This window comes from Scyliorhinus torazame, chromosome 22 (assembly GCF_047496885.1).
Source record: "Scyliorhinus torazame isolate Kashiwa2021f chromosome 22, sScyTor2.1, whole genome shotgun sequence".
Classification (NCBI taxonomy): domain Eukaryota; kingdom Metazoa; phylum Chordata; class Chondrichthyes; order Carcharhiniformes; family Scyliorhinidae; genus Scyliorhinus; species Scyliorhinus torazame.
The window spans coordinates 20,081,864-20,099,501 of NC_092728.1; the positions used below are offsets into that span (position 1 = coordinate 20,081,864).

At 60.3% G+C, this 17,638-nt stretch overlaps 1 protein-coding gene across 1 annotated transcript in view; it reads left to right on the top strand.

Annotated features, from left to right (window-relative positions):
- The window catches only part of plxna3 (plexin A3), a 297,717-nt gene that overhangs the window by 233,453 nt on the left and 46,626 nt on the right, over positions 1–17,638 (top strand). The window contains exons 18-21 of the mRNA XM_072487943.1: positions 1,316–1,555; positions 3,057–3,200; positions 13,533–13,767; positions 14,642–14,784. Of these exons, the coding sequence (XP_072344044.1) occupies positions 1,316–1,555; positions 3,057–3,200; positions 13,533–13,767; positions 14,642–14,784 (762 nt within the window). The remainder of the gene's footprint in view (positions 1–1,315; positions 1,556–3,056; positions 3,201–13,532; positions 13,768–14,641; positions 14,785–17,638) is intronic.

Below are 17,638 nucleotides of genomic sequence, written 5' to 3' on the forward strand. Positions count from 1 at the left end.
GGGACAGGCAATTTATCGGCGGGACTTTGGCCCATCCGGGCCGGAGAATCGAGCGGGGGGGCCCGCCAACTGGCGCGGCCCGATTCCCGCCCCCGCCGAATATCCGGTACCGGAGACTTCGGCAGCCGGCGGGGGCGGGATTCACGGCAGCCCCTGACGATTCTCCAACCCGGCGGGGGGTCGGAGAATGACGCCCATGATCTTTGATACGGTGCTGATATGATCTTACATACGGTGATGATGTATCTTAGACACGGTGCTGATTTGATCTGAGATACGTTGTTGATATCATCTTAGATACAGTGCTGATATGACCTTCGATTAGGTGGATTGACCATGATAAATTGCCCTTGGTGTCCAAAATTGCCCGGTGCAGACTCGATGGGCCAAATGGCCTCCTTCTGCACTGTAAATTCTATGATTCTAGATACATTGCTGATATGATCTTAGATACGGTGCTGATATGATCTTAGATACGGTGCTGAATTGACCTTAGATACGGTGCTGAATTGACCTTAGATACGGTGCTGAATTGACCATAGATATGGTGCTGAATTGACCTTAGATATGTTGCTGAATTGACCTTAGATACGTTGCTGAATTGACCTTAATACGTTCCTTAATTGACCTTAGATACGGTGCTGAATTGACCTTAGATACGGTGCTGAATTGACCTTAGATACGTTGCTGAATTGACCTTAGATACCGTGCTGAATTGACCTTAGATACGTTGCTGAATTGACCTTAGATACGGTGCTGAATTGACCTTAGATACGTTGCTGAATTGACCTTAGATACAGTGCTGAATTGACCTTAGATACGGTGCTGAATTGACCTTAGATACATTGCTGAATTGACCTTAGATACCGTGCTGAATTGACCTTAGATACCGTGCTGAATTGACCTTAGATACCGTGCTGAATTGACCTTAGATACGTTGCTGAATTGACCTTAGATACCGTGCTGAATTGACCTTAGATACCGTGCTGAATTGACCTTAGATACCGTGCTGAATTGACCTTAGATACGTTGCTGAATTGACCTTAGATACCGTGCTGAATTGACCTTAGATACGTTGCTGAATTGACCTTAGATACCGTGCTGAATTGACCTTAGATACGGTGCTGAATTGACCTTAGATACCGTGCTGAATTGACCTTAGATACGTTGCTGAATTGACCTTAGATACCGTGCTGAATTGACCTTAGATACCGTGCTGAATTGACCTTAGATACAGTGCTGATATGGGCTGTCCTCCTGCATGAGCCTCTGTCTAACTGCTGTTCCTGTCCCCTCTACTTTCTTGTTCCGATAGACCTGTAGAACTCACAATGATACGCTGATGCTGTGCCAGGCACCGGGAATCGTTGCCACTCGGAGGCCCGTGCCCGAGAGCGGTGAGGTGCCCGAGGAGTTTGGCTTCATCCTCGACAATGTTCAGTCGCTGCTCTCCCTGAACGGCACCATCTTCACCTACTATCCTGATCCAGAATTCGAGCCATTTGGGTCCACGGGCGTTCTGGAAATAAAGCCAGGATCACCGATCATACTGAAGGTAGCGTGGAGTCATGGGTCAGAGGTCACGGGGCGATTTCTAGCCCCACAGCCTGGGACAGCTGAGGAGATCGAATGGGATGGTGTGAGGGCAGAGGCTTCACTCTGTATCTCACCCCGTGCTGTACCTGTCCTGGGAGTGTTTGATGGGGACAGTGTAGAGGGAGCTTTACTCTGTATCTAACTCCGTGCTGTACCTGTCCTGGGAGTGTTTGATGAGGACAGTGTAGAGGGAGCTTTACTCTGTATCTAACCCCGTGCTGTACCTGTCCTGGGAGTGTTTGATGGGGACAGTGTAGAGGGAGCTTTACTCTGTATCTAACCCCCTGCTGTACCTGTCCTGGGAGTGTTTGATGGGGACAGTGTAGAGGGAGCTTTACTCTGTATCTAACCCCGTGCTGTACCTGTCCTGGGAGTGTTTGATGGGGACAGTGTAGAGGGAGCTTTACTCTGTATCTCACCCCGTGCTGTACCTGTCCTGGGAGTGTTTGATGGGGACAGTGTAGAGGGAGCTTTACTCTGTATCTAACCCCGTGCTGTACCTGTCCTGGGGGTGTTTGATGGGGACAGTGTAGAGGGAGCTTTACTCTGTTTCTAACACCGTGCTGTACCTGTCCTGGGAGTGTTTGATGGGGACAGTGTAGAGGGAGCTTTACTCTGTATCTAACCCCGTGCTGTACCTGTCCTGGGGGTGTTTGATGGGGACAGTGTAGAGGGAGCTTTACTCTGTTTCTAACCCTGTGCTGTACCTGTCCTGGGAGTGTTTGATGGGGTCAGTGTGGAGGGAGCTTTACTCTGAATCTAACCCCGTGCTGTATCTGTCCTGGGAGTGTTTGATGGGGACAGTGTAGAGGGAGCTTTACTCTGTATCTAACTCCGTGCTGTACCTGTCCTGGGAGTGTTTGATGGGGACAGTGTAGAGGGAGCTTTACTCTGTATCTAACCCCGTGCTGTACCTGTCCTGGGAGTGTTTGATGGGGACAGTGTAGAGGGAGCTTTACTCTGTATCTAACCCCGTGCTGTACCTGTCCTGGGAGTGTTTGATGGGGACAGTGTAGAGGGAGCTTTACTCTGTATCTAACTCCGTGCTGTACCTGTCCTGGGAGTGTTTGATGGGGACAGTGTAGAGGGAGCTTTACTCTGTATCTAACCCCGTGCTGTACCTGTCCTGGGAGTGTTTGATGGGGACAGTGTAGAGGGAGCTTTACTCTGTATCTAACCCCGTGCTGTACCTGTCCTGGGAGTGTTTGATGGGGACAGTGTAGAGGGAGCTTTACTCTGTATCTAACTCCTGATTTTTCTTTCTCTCTCACGCCTTTCTCTCTCCCCCTCTCTCTCTATCACTCCGTCCCCCTTTCCTCTTTGATCACTCCTGCTGTCTCTGTGTCTCTCTCCGCGTCACGCTGCAGTGAATCGTTCAATCCGCCTCCCCTCCTAACGTTCCGCCATTTTGTTTTTGATCTCTCTCGCCCATTTTTCCCCACCCCTCCCCCCCTCGCAAGGGTCGGAATCTGATCCCAGGCGGATCCGGGAATGCCCGGCTGAACTTCACCGTGCTGATCGGGGACAAGGCCTGTCTTCTCACTGTCTCGGAGGTCCAGCTCCTCTGCGATTCTCCCAATCTCACCGGACAGCACCGCGTTACGGTAAGACACCGGCTCGCTGCCATTGGTCCAATCACAGCAGGTGTATTTTGGGTGCAGTGGGCAAAGTGCATGCTGACCTGAGGAGGGTGGGACTGATTGCAGTCAATGGGCCACCGAGTTAAGCGGTTTTAGTCGCCTCCTCCGGTTCCTGTGTAACAGGCTCGAGAGGGGCTGAATGGGCCTCCTCCTGTTCCTGTGTACCAGGCTCGAGGGGGGCTGAATAGGCCTCCTCCTGTTCCTGTGTAACAGGCTCGAGAGGGGCTGAATGGGCCTCCTCCTGTTCCTGTGTAACAGGCTCGAGAGGGGCTGAATGGGCCTCCTCCTGTTCCTGTGTAACAGGCTCGAGAGGGGCTGAATAGGCCTCCTCCTGTTCCTGTGTAACAGGCTCGAGAGGGGCTGAATGGGCCTCCTCCTGTTCCTGTGTAACAGGCTCGAGAGGGGCCGAATGGGCCTCCTCCTGTTCCTGTGTAACAGGCTCAAGAAGGGCTGAATAGGCCTCCTCCTGTTCCTGTGTAACAGGCTCGAGAGGGGCTGAATGGGCCTCCTCCTGTTCCTGTGTAACAGGCTCGAGAGGGGCTGAATGGGCCTCTTCCTGTTCCTCTGTAACAGGCCCGAGATGGGCTGAATGGGCCTCCTCCTGTTCCTGTGTAACACGCTCGAGAGCGGCTGAATGGGCTTCCTCCTGTTCCTGTGTAACAGGCTCGAGAGCGGCTGAATGGGCTTCCTCCTGTTCCTGTGGAACAGGCTCGAGAGGGGCTGAATGGGCCTCCTCCTGTTCCTGTGTAACAGGCTCGAGAGGGGCTGAATGGGCCTCCTCCTGTTCCTGTGTAACAGGCTCGAGAGGGGCTGAATGGGCCTCCTCCTGTTCCTGTGTAACAGGCTCAAGAGGGGCTGAATGGGCCTCTTCCTGTTCCTCTGTAACAGGCCCGAGAGGGGCTGAATGGGCCTCCTCCTGTTCCTGTGTAACAGGCTCGAGAGCGGCTGAATGGGCTTCCTCCTGTTCCTGTGTAACAGACTCGAGAGGGGCTGAATGGGCTTCCTCCTGTTCCTGTGGAACAGGCTCGAGAGGGGCTGAATGGGCCTCCTCCTGTTCCTGTGTAACAGGCTCGAGAGGGGCTGAATGGGCCTCCTCCTGTTCCTGTGTAACAGGCTCGATTGGGGCTGAATGGGCCTCCTCCTGTTCCTGTGTAACAGGCTCGAGAGGGGCTGAATGGGCCTCCTCCTGTTCCTGTGTAACAGGCTCGAGAGGGGCTGAATGGGCCTCCTCCTGTTCCTGTGTAACAGGCTCAAGAGGGGCTGAATGGGCCTCTTCCTGTTCCTGTGTAACAGGCCCGAGAGGGGCTGAATGGGCCTCCTCCTGTTCCTGTGCAACAGGCTCGAGAGCGGCTGAATGGGCTTCCTCCTGTTCCTGTGTAACAGACTCGAGAGGGGCTGAATGGGGCCCCTCCTATTCCTGTGTAACAGGCTCGAGAGGGGCTGAATGGGCCTCCTCCTGTTCCTGTGTAACAGACTCGAGAGGGGCTGAATGGGGCTTCCTCCTGTTCCTGTGGAACAGGCTCGAGAAGGGCTGAATGGGCCTCCTCCTGTTCCTCTGGAACAGGCCCGAGAGGGGCTGAATGGGCCTCCTCCTGTTCCTGGGTAACAGGCTGGAGAGGGGCTGAATGGGCCTCCTCCTGTTCCTGTGGAACAGGCTCGAGAGGGGCTGAATGGCATCCTCGATATGGACACGCACTCTTTTCTTCTGCCTCTGAGTGACATCAACTCTATCAATTTCTCTCACTCTCTCTCCATTTCTTTCAGTGTTTCTCTTCTTGTGTCACTTCCTCACTGTCTCTGAGTGTTACACTATGTCCATTTTGTATGCTGCACTTATCTTGCTTCTCTGCCTCGCTCTGTCTCTGTCACTGTGTTGAATGGTTACTGTAACACTGTACCCTTGTCATCATGTAAGGTGATGTCCCCTTTAAGACTGGGCTAGGAACCCTGGGGGACTCCGCCTCCGGCTCCGCCCACCTGGGAGCCATATATAAGGGGCTGCCTTATATGTGGGCGGCACCTCTGTTAGCACCTGTCTCGGCACCAGGCTAGTTCTTAGCTTATTAAAGCCTGCTTTACCGTTTACACAAGTGTCGTTATTGAGGGTACAACAATTTAATAAGCTAAACTACATCAGGATGGACGCAGGCCTAAAACCAGAGAAACTCAATCTGGAAGCTCGGACACCGGAGGCAAAGGAAATTTTTTAATACTGGCTCCGATGCTTCGAGGCCTACCTGGACTCCTCAGAGACTCCCATCCTGGGGCCACTCAAGCTGCGCCTACTCCACGCCCGGGTGAGTCACAGAATCTTCGCCACGCTCGAAGAGGTGACGACTTATGAAGAGGCGGTCGAGTTACTCCGCAAGCGGTTCGTCAAACCCATCAACGAGGTACACGCCAGGCATTTGCTCTCTACCTGCCGGCAGCGCTCGGGGGAATCGCTAGACGAATTCGTCAAAAAACTCACCGCGCTTGTCAGGGACTGTGACCATCAGGATCGAAAACGGGGCAAAAGACCTCCAGGACACGCTAACGCTCGCCTCCTCGCTGGAGGTGGCTCGACATAATTTGGGTACGTGCCCCGTGGACTCTGGAGCTCCCCCCGGACTTCCTCAGACTCAGCCACGTTACGGGCCTGCGCCGCGCGATGACCCGCTCATCCTGGGGGCACACCGTGCTACTTCTGCGGGCGGGGCCAGCATCCACGCCCACGCTGCCCAGCCCGCTCCGCGATCTGCAGCGACTGCAGGAAGGGCATTTTGCAAGGGTCTGCCTGGCCAGGCCCAGAAGAACAAAGAACAGCCGGCACGAAAATCAGGCTCTCAGGCCCGTAGGCCTCGCAACCTACCCGACACGCCCCCTTCTGACGCGTCATCAGCCTTGTGCGATTCATGGGAGCGGCCATCTTGTCGGTGGCCATCTTCTCGACCCGACACGCGCGGCCGACGGCGGCGGCCATTTTACGAGTCTGACTCGGCTGAGGACTCCGACTACCCGCGAGTGGGAGTGATCACCCTCGACCAAACTCGGCCAAAACACCTGCAGAACTCAATGATGAAGGTTCAAGTCAACGGGCGCAACGCTGCATGCCTCTTCGACTCCGGGAGCACGGAGAGCTTTATCCACCCTGAAACGGTAAGGCGCTGCTCCCTACGCATCCATCTCGCATCCCAAACCATAGCCCTCGCATCCGGGTCCCACTCGGTCCAAATCAAGGGGTACTGTATCGCGGATCTCTCGATCCAGGGCGCCAAGTACACCCGTTTCAAATGTTATATCCTCCCCCACCTCTGCGCCCCCCTGCTGCTCGGACTGGATTTCCAGTGCAGCCACCGAAGCCTGACACTGAAGTTCGGCGGACCCTTGCCCCCCCTCACGGTATGCAGCCTTGCGACACTGAAAGTCGCACCCCCCTCGCTATTCGCGAACCTCACTCCCGACTGTAAGCCCGTCTCCACCAGGAGCCGGCGGTACAGTGCCCAAGATATGACTTTTATCAAGTCAGAGGTCCAGCGTTTACTGGGAGAGGGGGTCATCGAGGCTAGCAACAGCCCTTGGAGAGCACAAGTGGTGGTAGTCCGGTCCGGGGAGAAGAAACGGATGGTCGTGGATTATAGCCAGACCATAAACTGCTTCACGCAGCTTGATGCGTACCCCCTTCCTCGCATCGCAGAAATGGTCAATCGGATTGCCCAATACCGCGTATTTTCCGCGGTCGACCTCAAATCCGCCTACCACCAGCTCCCCATCCAACCAAAAGACAGCCCCCTATACTGCCTTCGAAGCAGCCGGTCGGCTCTTCCACTTCCTCAGGATCCCCTTCGGCATCACAAATGGGTCTTTCAAAGGGCGATGGATCAAATGGTGGACCAGTACGGTTTGCGGGCTACATACCCGTACTTGGACAATGTCACCATCTGCAGCCATGACCAGCAGGACCATGACGCTAACCTCAAAAAGTTCCTCCAGACCGCCCGAGCCCTTAACCTGACCTAAAATAAGGAAAAATACGTTTTCCACACAACCCGGCTAGCCATCCTCGGCTATGCCGTGGAAGACGGGGTCCTAGGTCCCGACCCCACCCGCGTGCGCCCCCTTAAGGAACTCCCCCTCCCCCGCAGCCTCAAGGCCCTCAAACGGTGCTTGGGGCTCTTCTCCTACTATGCCCAGTGGGTCTCCAAATATGCAGACAAAGCCCGCCCACTTATAAAGACCACTATATTTCTCCCCTCGGCTGAGGCTCCATTGGCCTTCAACCGCATCAAGGCCGATATCACCAAGGCCGCTATGCGCGTGGTGGACGAAACTATCCTCTTCCAGGTAGAGAGCGATGCATCAGACATCGCCCTGGCTGCTACCCTCAATCAGGCAGGCAAACCAGTAGCGTTCTTCTCCCGGATCCTCACCGCCTCCGAGGTTCGACACTCTGCAGTCGAGAAGGAGGCACAAGCCATTGTGGAGGCTGTGCGGTGCTGGAGACACTACCTCGCCGGTAGGAGGTTTACCCTCGTCACCGACCAACGGTCGGTCGCCTATATGTTCGATGACACTCAATGGGGCAAAATAAAAAACAATAACATTTTGAGGTGGAGGATCGAACTCTCCACCTACACGTACGATATCAAGTATCGTCCAGGGGAGCTCAACAAGCCCCCAGATGCCCTGTCCCGCGGCACATGCGCCAACGCGCAGGAGGACCGCCTGCAAGCCATCCACAATGACCTCTGCCACCCGGGGATTACCCGGCTCGTCCATTTCATCAAGTCCCGCAACCTACCTTACTCAACCAAGGAGGTCAAGGCCATGACCAGGGCCTGCCAGATATGTGCAGAGTGCAAACCGCACTTCGACCGGCCAGACAAGGCTCGGCTCGTGAAGGCCTCGGGGTCCTTTGAGTGACTGAGTGTGAACTTCAAGGGGCCCCTCCCGTCCATCAATCGTAATGCCTATTTCCTCACCGTTATCGATGAGTTCTCCCGCTTCCCATTCGCCATTCCCTGCCCCGACATGACCTCTGCCACCGTGATTAAGGCACTGCACAGCATCTTCACCCTGTTCGGTTTCCCTGCTTATATCCACAGCGACCGGGGTACATCGTTCATGAGCGATAAACTGCGTCAGTATCTGCTCAGCAAAGGCATCACCTCGAGCAGAACGACCAGTTATAACCCACGGGGAAACGGGCAGGTGGAGAGGGAGAACGCGACAGTGTGGAAGGCTGTCCTTCTGGCCCTGCGGTCGAGAAGTCTCCCAACTACCTGCTGGCAGAAGGTCCTGCCCGATGCCCTACACTCCATAGGTCGCTCCTCTGCACGGCCACGAATGAGACCCCTCACAACCGATTGTTTGTCTTCCCCAGGAAGTCTACCTCCGGGGTCTCGATTCCACCTTGGCTGACGGAGGCACATGAGGAGCCATAAAACGGACCCCCTGGTCGAGAAGGTCCGATTATTACACGCCAACCCCAGTTACGCCTACGTCGAGTACCCCGACGGCAGGCAAGATACGGTTTCCCTCTGATTTCTGACACCCGCTGGATCCCCCACTACAGACGCCCCTTCCCGCGCCGCTCCCGTGCAGGACCCGGCACCCCTTACAACACACCCCCTCCCGGCCTCACTCCCCGTTGGTGAGCATCTACCGCAAGCGCCCCCTAGCGCCCCCCTCTACACACCCCGCCGGCACCGGCATCGTTACCCCCGGCCCCACCTATTCCCCCTGCGCCCCGATCCCCTACCCCGACCCGGACCAAGGCTCCCACCGCCGTGCTCCCGGATGTACCCTCAACTAAGTCGTCTGTGTCCGCCGCACCATCGCCCGAGCTGCGGAGGTCGATAAGGACGATCCGGCCACAGGAAACGAATGGACTTATGATGGCGCTTCACCCCCGCCGGACTCTTTTTAAACAGGGGGTGAATGTGATGAACGGTTACTGTAACACTGTACCCTTGTCATCATGTAAGGTGATGTCCCCTTTAAGACCGGGCTTGGAACCCTGGGGGACTCTGCCTCTGGCTCCGCCCATCTGGGAGCCGTATATAAGGGGCCGCCTTGTGGGCGGCACCCAGTAAGCACCCGTCTCAGCACCAGGCTAGTTCTTAGCTTATTAAAGCCTTCTTTACCGTTTACACTCTAAGCGTCGTTATTGAGGGTACAACAGTCACTCGTTCAGTCTCTCTCTGGGTCTCTCTCTCTCTGTCTCTCTCTCTCTCTCTCTCTCTGGGTCTCTCTCTCTCTCTCTGGGTCTCTCTCTCTGTCTCTGTCTCTTTCTCTCTCTCTCTCAGTCTCTCTCTGGGTCTCTCTCTCTGTCCCTGTGTGTCTCTCTCTCCGCCTCTCTCTCTCCCTCTCTGCCCCTCTCTCTCTGTCTTTCTCTCTCTATCACTGTGTGTGTCTCTCTCTGCCCCTCTCTGCCCCTCTCTCTCTCCCTCTCTGTCTCTCTATCCCTATGTGTGTCTCTCTCTCTGGGTCTCTCTCAATGTCTCTCTCTGCCTCTCTCTATCCCTATGTGTGTGTCTCTCTCTGGGTCTCTCCCCCTCTCTCTCTGCCTCTCTCTCTTTCCTGATGTGTGTCTCTCTGGGTCTCTCTCTCTGCCTCTCTCTCTCTGCCTCTCAATCTCTGCCTCTCTCTCACAGTCTCTGGGCGAGATTCTCCACTCCCGCGCCGGTTGGGAGAATTGACTGGACCGCCAAAATTTCCGGGGCGCCGATCCGACACCCGCCCGCGATTCTCCCAAGCGGCGGGAACGGCCCGGTCGAGTTCCGTGGGCCGCAGGCCGGAGAATCGCCGGAGACACCCAAAATGGCGATTCTCCGGCACCCCTGCTATTCTCAAGCACGGATGGGCTTAGCGGCCAGGCCAAAACGGCGGGTTCCCCCCGGCGCCGTCCACACCTGGTCGCTGCCGTCGGGGACAGCGCGCGAATGCTGGGGGGGGCCTGTGGGGGGGCGAAGGGGGATCCTGCACCGGGGGGTACCTCAAATGTGGGGTGGCCCGCAATCGGTGCCCACCGATCGTCGGGCTGTCCTCTCTGAAGGAGGACCTCCTTCCTTCCTCCGGAGGAGGAGGCGGTGGGGAGGCCGGAGGGGGAGGCCGGAGGTGGAGGCGGGGAGGCCGGAGGTGGCGGGGGGAGGTGGCGGCGGGGAGGCAGGAGGGGGAGGCCGGAGGTGGCGGCGGGGAGGCCGGAGGTGGCGGCGGGGAGGCCGGAGGTGGCGGCGGGGAGGCCGGAGGTGGCGGCGGGGAGGCCGGAGGGGGAGGCCGGAGGTGGCGGGGGGAGGTGGCGGCGGGGAGGCCGGAGGGGGAGGCCGGAGGTGGAGGCGGGGAGGCCGGAGGTGGCGGCGGGGAGGCCGGAGGTCGCGGTGGGAGGCCGGAGGTGGCGGCGGGGAGGCCGGAGGTGGCGGTGGGAAGCCGGAAGTGGCAGCGGGGAGGCCGGAGGTGGCGGTGGGAGGCCGGAGGTGGCGGCGGGGAGGTGGCAGCGGGGAGGCCGGAGGTCGCGGTGGGAGGCCGGAGGTGGCGGCGGGGAGGCCGGAGGTGGCGGTGGGAGGCCGGAGGTGGCAGCGGGGAGGCCGAAGGTGGCGGCGGGGAGGCCGGAGGTGGCGGCGGGGAGGCCGGAGGTCGCGGTGGGAGGCCGGAGGTGGCGGCGGGGAGGCCGGAGGTGGCGACGGGGAGGTGGCGGCGGGGAGGTGGTGACGGGGAGGCCGGAGGTGGCGGCGGGGAGGCCGGAGGTGGCGGCGGGGAGGCCGGAGGTCGCGGTGGGAGGCCGGAGGTGGCGGCGGGGAGGCCGGAGGTGGCGGTGGGAAGCCGGAGGTGGCAGCGGGGAGGCCGGAGGTGGCGGTGGGAGGCCGGAGGTGGCGGCGGGGAGGTGGCAGCGGGGAGGCCGGAGGTCGCGGTGGGAGGCCGGAGGTGGCGGCGGGGAGGCCGGAGGTGGCGGTGGGAGGCCGGAGGTGGCAGCGGGAAGGCCGGAGGTGGCGGCGGGGAGGCCGGAGGTGGCGGCGGGGAGGCCGGAGGTCGCGGTGGGAGGCCGGAGGTGGCAGCGGGGAGGCCGGAGGTGGCGACGGGGAGGTGGCGGCGGGGAGGTGGTGACGGGGAGGCCGGAGGTGTCGGCGGGGAGGCCGGAGGTGGCGGCGGGGAGGCCGGAGGTGGCGGCGGGGAGGCCAGAGGTGGCGGTGGGGAGGCCAGAGGTGGTGGCGGCGGGGAGGACGGAGGTGGCGGTGGGGAGGACGGAGGTGGCGGTGGGAGGTGGCGGTGGGAGGCCGGAGGTGGCGGTGGGAGGCCGGAGGTGGCGGCAAGGAGGCCGGAGGTGGCGGTGGGAGTCCGAAAGTGGGGGTGGAGAGGCCGGCGGTGGAAGGTCGAAGGTGGGAGGCCGGAGGTGACGGCGGGGAGGCCGGAGGTGGCGGCGGGGAGGACGGAGGTGGCGGCGGGGAGGACGGAGGTGGCGGTGGGGAGGACGGAGGTGGCGGTGGGAGGCCGGAGGTGGCGGTGGGAGACCGGAGGTGGCGGTGGGGAGGCCAGAGGTGGCGGCGGGGAGGACGGAGGTGGCGGTGGGGAGGACGGAGGTGGCGGCAAGGAGGCCGGAGGTGGCGGTGGGAGTCCGAAAGTGGGGGTGGAGAGGCCGGCGGTGGAAGGTCGAAGGTGGGAGGCCGGAGGTGACGGCGGGGAGGCCGAAGGTAACGGCGGGGAGGCCGGAGGTGGAGGCCGGAGGTGGCGGCGGGGAGGCCGGAGGTGGCGGCGGGGAGGCCGGAGGTGGCGGCGGGGAGGCCGGAGGTGGCGGCGGGGAGGCCAATGGTGGCGGTGGGAGGCCGGAGGTGGCGGCGGGAGGCCGGAGGTGGCGGCGGGGAGGCCGGAGGTGGCGGCGGGAGGCTGGAGGTGGCGGCGGGAGGCCGGAGGTGACGGCGGGGAGGCCGGAGGTGACGGCGGGGAGGCCGGAGGTGGCGGCGGGGAGGCCGGAGGTGGCGGCGGTGGGAGGCCGGAGGTGGCGGTGGGAGGCCGGAGGTGGCGGCGGGAGGCCGGAGGTGGCGGCGGGAGGCTGGAGGTGGCGGCGGGGAGACCGGAGGTGGCAGCGGGGAGGCCAATGGTGGCGGTGGGAGGCCGGAGGTGGCGGCGGGAGGCTGGAGGTGGCGGCGGGGAGGCCGGAGGTGGCGGCGGGGAGGCCGGAGGTGGCGGCGGGGAGGCCGGAGGTGGCGGCGGGGAGGCCGGAGGTGGCGGCGGGGAGGCCGGATGTGGCGGTGGGAGGCCGGAGGTGGCGGTGGGAGACCGGAGGTGCCGGGGGGAGGCCGGAGGTGGCGGCGAGGAGGCCGGAGATGGCGGCGGGGAGGCCGGAGATGGCGGTGGGAGGCCGGAGGTGGCGGCGAGGAGGCCGGAGGTGGCGGCGGTGGGAGGCCGGAGGTGGCGGCGAGGAGGCCGGAGGTGGCGGCGAGGAGGCCGGAGGTGGCGGCGGGGAGGCCGGAGGTGGCGGCGGTGGGAGGCCGGAGGTGGCGGTGGGAGGCCGGAGGTGGCGGCGGGGAGGCCGGAGGTGGCGGCGGAGAGGCCGGCGGTGGAAGTCCGAAGGTGGGAGGCCGGAGGTGGCGGCTCGGAGGACGAAGGTGGCGGCGGGGAGGCCAGAGGTGCCGGGGGGAGGCCGGAGGTGGCGGCGGGAGGCCGGAGGTGGCGGTGGGAGGCCGAAAGTAGCGGCGGGGAGGCCGGAGGTGTCGGCGGGGAGGCCGGAGGTGGCGGTGGGAGGCCGGAGGTGTCGACGGGGAGGCCGGAGGTGGCGGTGGGAGGCCGGAGGTGGCGGCGAGGAGGCCGGAGGTGGCGGTGGGAGTCCGAAAGTGGCGGTGGGGGGCCGGAGGTGGCGGCGGGGAGGCCGGAGGTGGTGGCGGGGAGGCCGGAGGTGGTGGCGGGGAGGCCGGAGGTGGAGGCGGGGAGGCCAGAGGTGGCGGCGGGGAGGCCAATGGTGGCGGTGGGAGGCTTGAGGTGGCGGCGGGGAGGCCGGAGGTGGCGGCGGGGGGAGGTGGCGGTGGGAGGCCGGAGGTGGCGGCGGGGTGAGGTGGCGGTGGGAGGCCGGAGGTGGCGGCGGGGAGGCCGGAGGTGGCGGCGGGGAGGCCGGAGGTGGCGGCGGGGAGGCCGGAGGTGGCGGCGGGGAGGCCGGAGGTGGCGGCGGGGAGGCCGGAGGTGGCGGCGGGGAGGCCGGAGGTGGCGGCGGGGAGGCCGGAGGTGGCGGTGGGGAGGCCTTTTGAAGCAGCGCTAATTGGATCGGCTTTGATGTCGTGTCTCCCTGTGGCGGAACCTCGTTGACCTTTCTGTCTGTCCCTCTCTCAGATCAGAGTGGGAGGGCTGGAGTACTCGCCGGGTACCTTGCAGATCTACACCGACAGCGCGTTGAGCGTGGCCGCCATTGTGGGGATCGGGGTCGGGGGAGGGCTGCTGATGCTGGCCATCGTCATGGTGCTCATCGCCTACAAGCGCAAGACCCGCGACGCAGACCGCACCCTGAAGAGACTGCAGCTGCAGATGGACAACCTGGAGTCCAGAGTGGCCCTGGAGTGCAAGGAAGGTGAGGGGCGGAAAAAGAGAACAGGAGGCCGAGCGAGAGGGAGAGAGAGGGAGAGCGAATCATTGGTCCGTTCCGTGCTCCCCCCCCCCCAATACAGTGCCTGACACTAGCCCAGAATGTCCTAAATCCTCTCTCAGCCAAGGAAGGGGTTTGCTTTGTTTTTGTGAAGTGTGGTCACTATCGCACTGTCGGAATTGGCGCTTCATGCACGGCAAGATCCCAGAAACAGCCAACCTGAGACATGAACCAGATCATCTCTTTTTTCAGTCAGGCTAGTTGAGGGGTACCTATTGGGGCCCTAGGACACCAGGGAAAATCCCTGCCTCCGCCCAATCTTCAGCACTGACCCTCCGACAGTGCGGCACTCCCTCAGCACTGACCCTGCAACAGTGCGGCGCTCCCTCAGCGCTGACACTCGGACATTGCGGCGCTCCCTCAGCACTGACCCTCCGACAGTGCGGCGCTCCCTCAGCACTTACCCTCCCACAGTGCTGCGCTCCCTCAGCACTGACCCTGCAACAGTGCGGCGCTCCCTCAGCGCTGACACTCGGACATTGCGGCGCTCCCTCAGCACTGACCCTCCGGCAGTGGGGCGCTCCCTCAGCACTGACCCTCCGACAGTGCGGCGCTCCCTCAGCACCTATACTCCCTCATGTGGAATGAGTGGGGGCCCAATTGGAGAACTGTTTCAAAGAGGCTAGCACCTGGTTCTTGGGCCTCTCCTGGGCTTGCAGTGCGGCTGCCCTTGAACAGTCACGATTGGGGCGGAGAGTTGGAGGGTTGGGAGGAGAGGGAATTATCTCGGGGGACGGAGCTTGTTGTTCAATGCGATTAACTGAACTCATGGTTGGGGCTGCGTTTTGGTTTATTTCAGCCTTTGCCGAGCTACAGACGGACATTCATGAACTGACCAATGAGCTGGACGCCGTGGGCATCCCCTTCCTCGACTACAAGACCTACGCCATCCGCGTTCTCTTCCCCGGGATCGAGGACCACCCGGTCCTCAAAGAGCTCGACGTAAGGAGGCGTTCCCGGAGTCCGAGCGCGAGCGGGGCCGGTGGGGTGGGAGGGAAGGAGGGAGGGGTCAGTGAGGGAGAGAAGTGACCAGTCCCCATCAAACACTCCCAGGACAGGTACAGCACGGGGTGAGATACAGAGTAAAGCTCCCTCTACACTGTCCTCATCAAACACTCCCACGACAGGTACAGCACGGGGTTAGATACAGAGTTTAGCTCCCTCTACACTGTCCCCATCCAGCACTCCCAGGACAGGTACAGCATGGGGTTCGATACAGCGTAAAGCTCCCTCTACACTGTCCCCATCAAACACTCCCAGGACAGGTACAGCACGGGGTTGGATACAGAGTAAAGCTCCCTCGACACTGTCCCCATCAAACACTTCCAGGACAGGTACAGCACGGGGTTAGATACAGAGTTCAGCTCCCTCTACACTGTCCCCATCAAACACTCCCAGGACAGGGACAGCACGGGGTTAGATACAGAGTAAAGCTCCCTCGACACTGTCCTCATCAAAGACTCCCAGGACAGGTACAGCACGGGGATAGATACAGAATAAAGCTCCCCCTACACTGTCCCCATCAAACACTCCCAGGACAGGTACAGCATGGGGTTCGATACAGCGTAAAGCTACCTCTACACTGTCCCCATCAAACACTCCCAGGACAGGTGCAGCACTGGGTTAGATACAGAGTAAAGCTCCCTTTACACTCTCCCCATCAAACACTCGCAGGACAGGTACAGCACGGGGTTAGATACAGAGTAAAGCTCCCTCTACACTGTCCCCATCAAACACTCCCAGGACAGATACAGCACGGCGTTAGATACAGAGTAAAGCTCCCTCTACACTGTCCCCATCAAACACTCCCAGGACAGGTGCAGCACGGGGTTAGATACCGAGTAAAGCTCCCTCGACACTGTCCACATCAAACACTCCCAGGACAGGTACAGTACGGGGTGAGATACAGAGTAAAGCTCCCTCTACACTGTCCCCATCAAACACTCCCAGGACAGGTACAGCACGGGGTTCGATCCAGAGTAAAGCTCCCTCTACACTGTCCCCATCCCGCACTTCCTGGGCAGGTACAGCATGCGGTTAGATACAGCGTAAAGCTCCCTCTACACTGTCCCCATCAAACACTCCGAGAACAGGTACAGCACGGGGTTAGATACAGAGTAAAGCTCCCTCTACACTGTCCCCATCAAACACTCCCAGGACAGATACAGCACGGGGTTAGATACAGAGTAAAGCTCCCTCTACACTGTCCCCATCAAACACTCCCAGGACAGGTACAGCACGGGGTTAGATACAGAGTAAAGCTCCCTCTACACTGTCCCCATCCAACACTCCCAGGACAGATACAGCACGGGGTTAGGTACCGAGTAAAGCTCCCTCTACACTGTCCCCATCAAACACTCCCAGGACAGGGACAGTACGGGGTTAGATATAGAGTAAAGCTTCCTCTACACTGTCCCCATCAAACACTGTGATGCTCGATCAATAACTCCAGAAGCGTGATTGGAGACAATTGAAGGCTTTATGCCACTAGATGTTTCCCCCAGCAGCGCAGGTACAGAATGCAGCTGCTGGGGACACGGGCTCTTATACTCTGCCTTACTGAGTGGAACCAGCAGGCAGGCTTCACCAATGAAAACAGTACCTCCTACACCAATGGTCTTACAGCATTACAGGGTACCGTAATACCGACTACCACATTCACCCCCTGTTAAAAAAAGAGTCCGGCGGGGGTGGTGGCCTCTCATTACACAGTGGCAGAGGTTAAGGTTATGGAGGTACCCGGTATACATCAGTACAGTGGTTTTGCCTCGTTCCGTGTCGCAACTATTTACAAAATTTATTTACAGTTCAGAATGAAGCAATTAGTCGATCGGGGGCCCTGGTCGGCCTCTGCGATCGTCGTAGCTTCGGCGGTGATGCAGGCACCGGCTCAGGCATCCGTGTCTCCGGGACCGTGGCTTCGGCTTCTTCGGCAGCTTCATCACCCCTAGATGGGACCAGTGCAAGGACTGATCCACCTGGGAAGGGGGTGGCTGTGGGGTACGCCGGTGGGAGGGAGGGTGGGATTGGTGGTGGGGGTGTGTGTAGGGATCCAGCGGGCGGCAGGTCGGTAGGGAAACCGTATCCTGTTGGCCGTCGGAGTACGCCACGTAGGCGTACTGAGGGTTAGCGTGCAGGAGGTGGACCCTCTCGACCAATGGGTCCGACTTGTGCGCCCGCACGTGTTTGCGGAGCAGGATGGGTCCAGGAGCTGCCAGCCAGGTTGGGAGCAAGGTCCCGGAGGAGGACTTCCTAGGGAAGACAAGGAGACGTTCGTGAGGGGTTTGGTTGGTCGTGGTACTCAGCAGTGACCGGATGGAGTGGAGAGCATCCGGGAGGACCTCCTGCCAGCGGGAGACTGGGAGATTCCTGGACCGTAGGGCCAGTAGGACGGACTTACAGACCATTCCGTTCTCCCTCTCTACCTGTCCGTTTCCCCGGGGGTTGTAACTGGTCGTCCTGCTCGAGGCAATGCCCTTGCTGAGCAGGAATTGACACAGTTCGTCGCTCATAAAGGATGACCCCCAATCACTATGTATGTAAGCGGGGAAACCAAACAGCGTAAAGATACTGTGGAGGGCTTTTATGACGGTGGCTGCGGTCATGTCGGGGCAGGGAATACATAGAATTTACAGTGCAGAAGGAGGCCATTCGGCACATCGAGTCTGCACCGGCTCTTGGAAAGAGCACCCTTCCCAAGGTCAACACCTCCACCCTATCCCCATAACCCAGTAACCCCACCCAACACTAAGGGCAATTTTGGCTAATCCACCTAACCTGCACATCTTTGGACTGT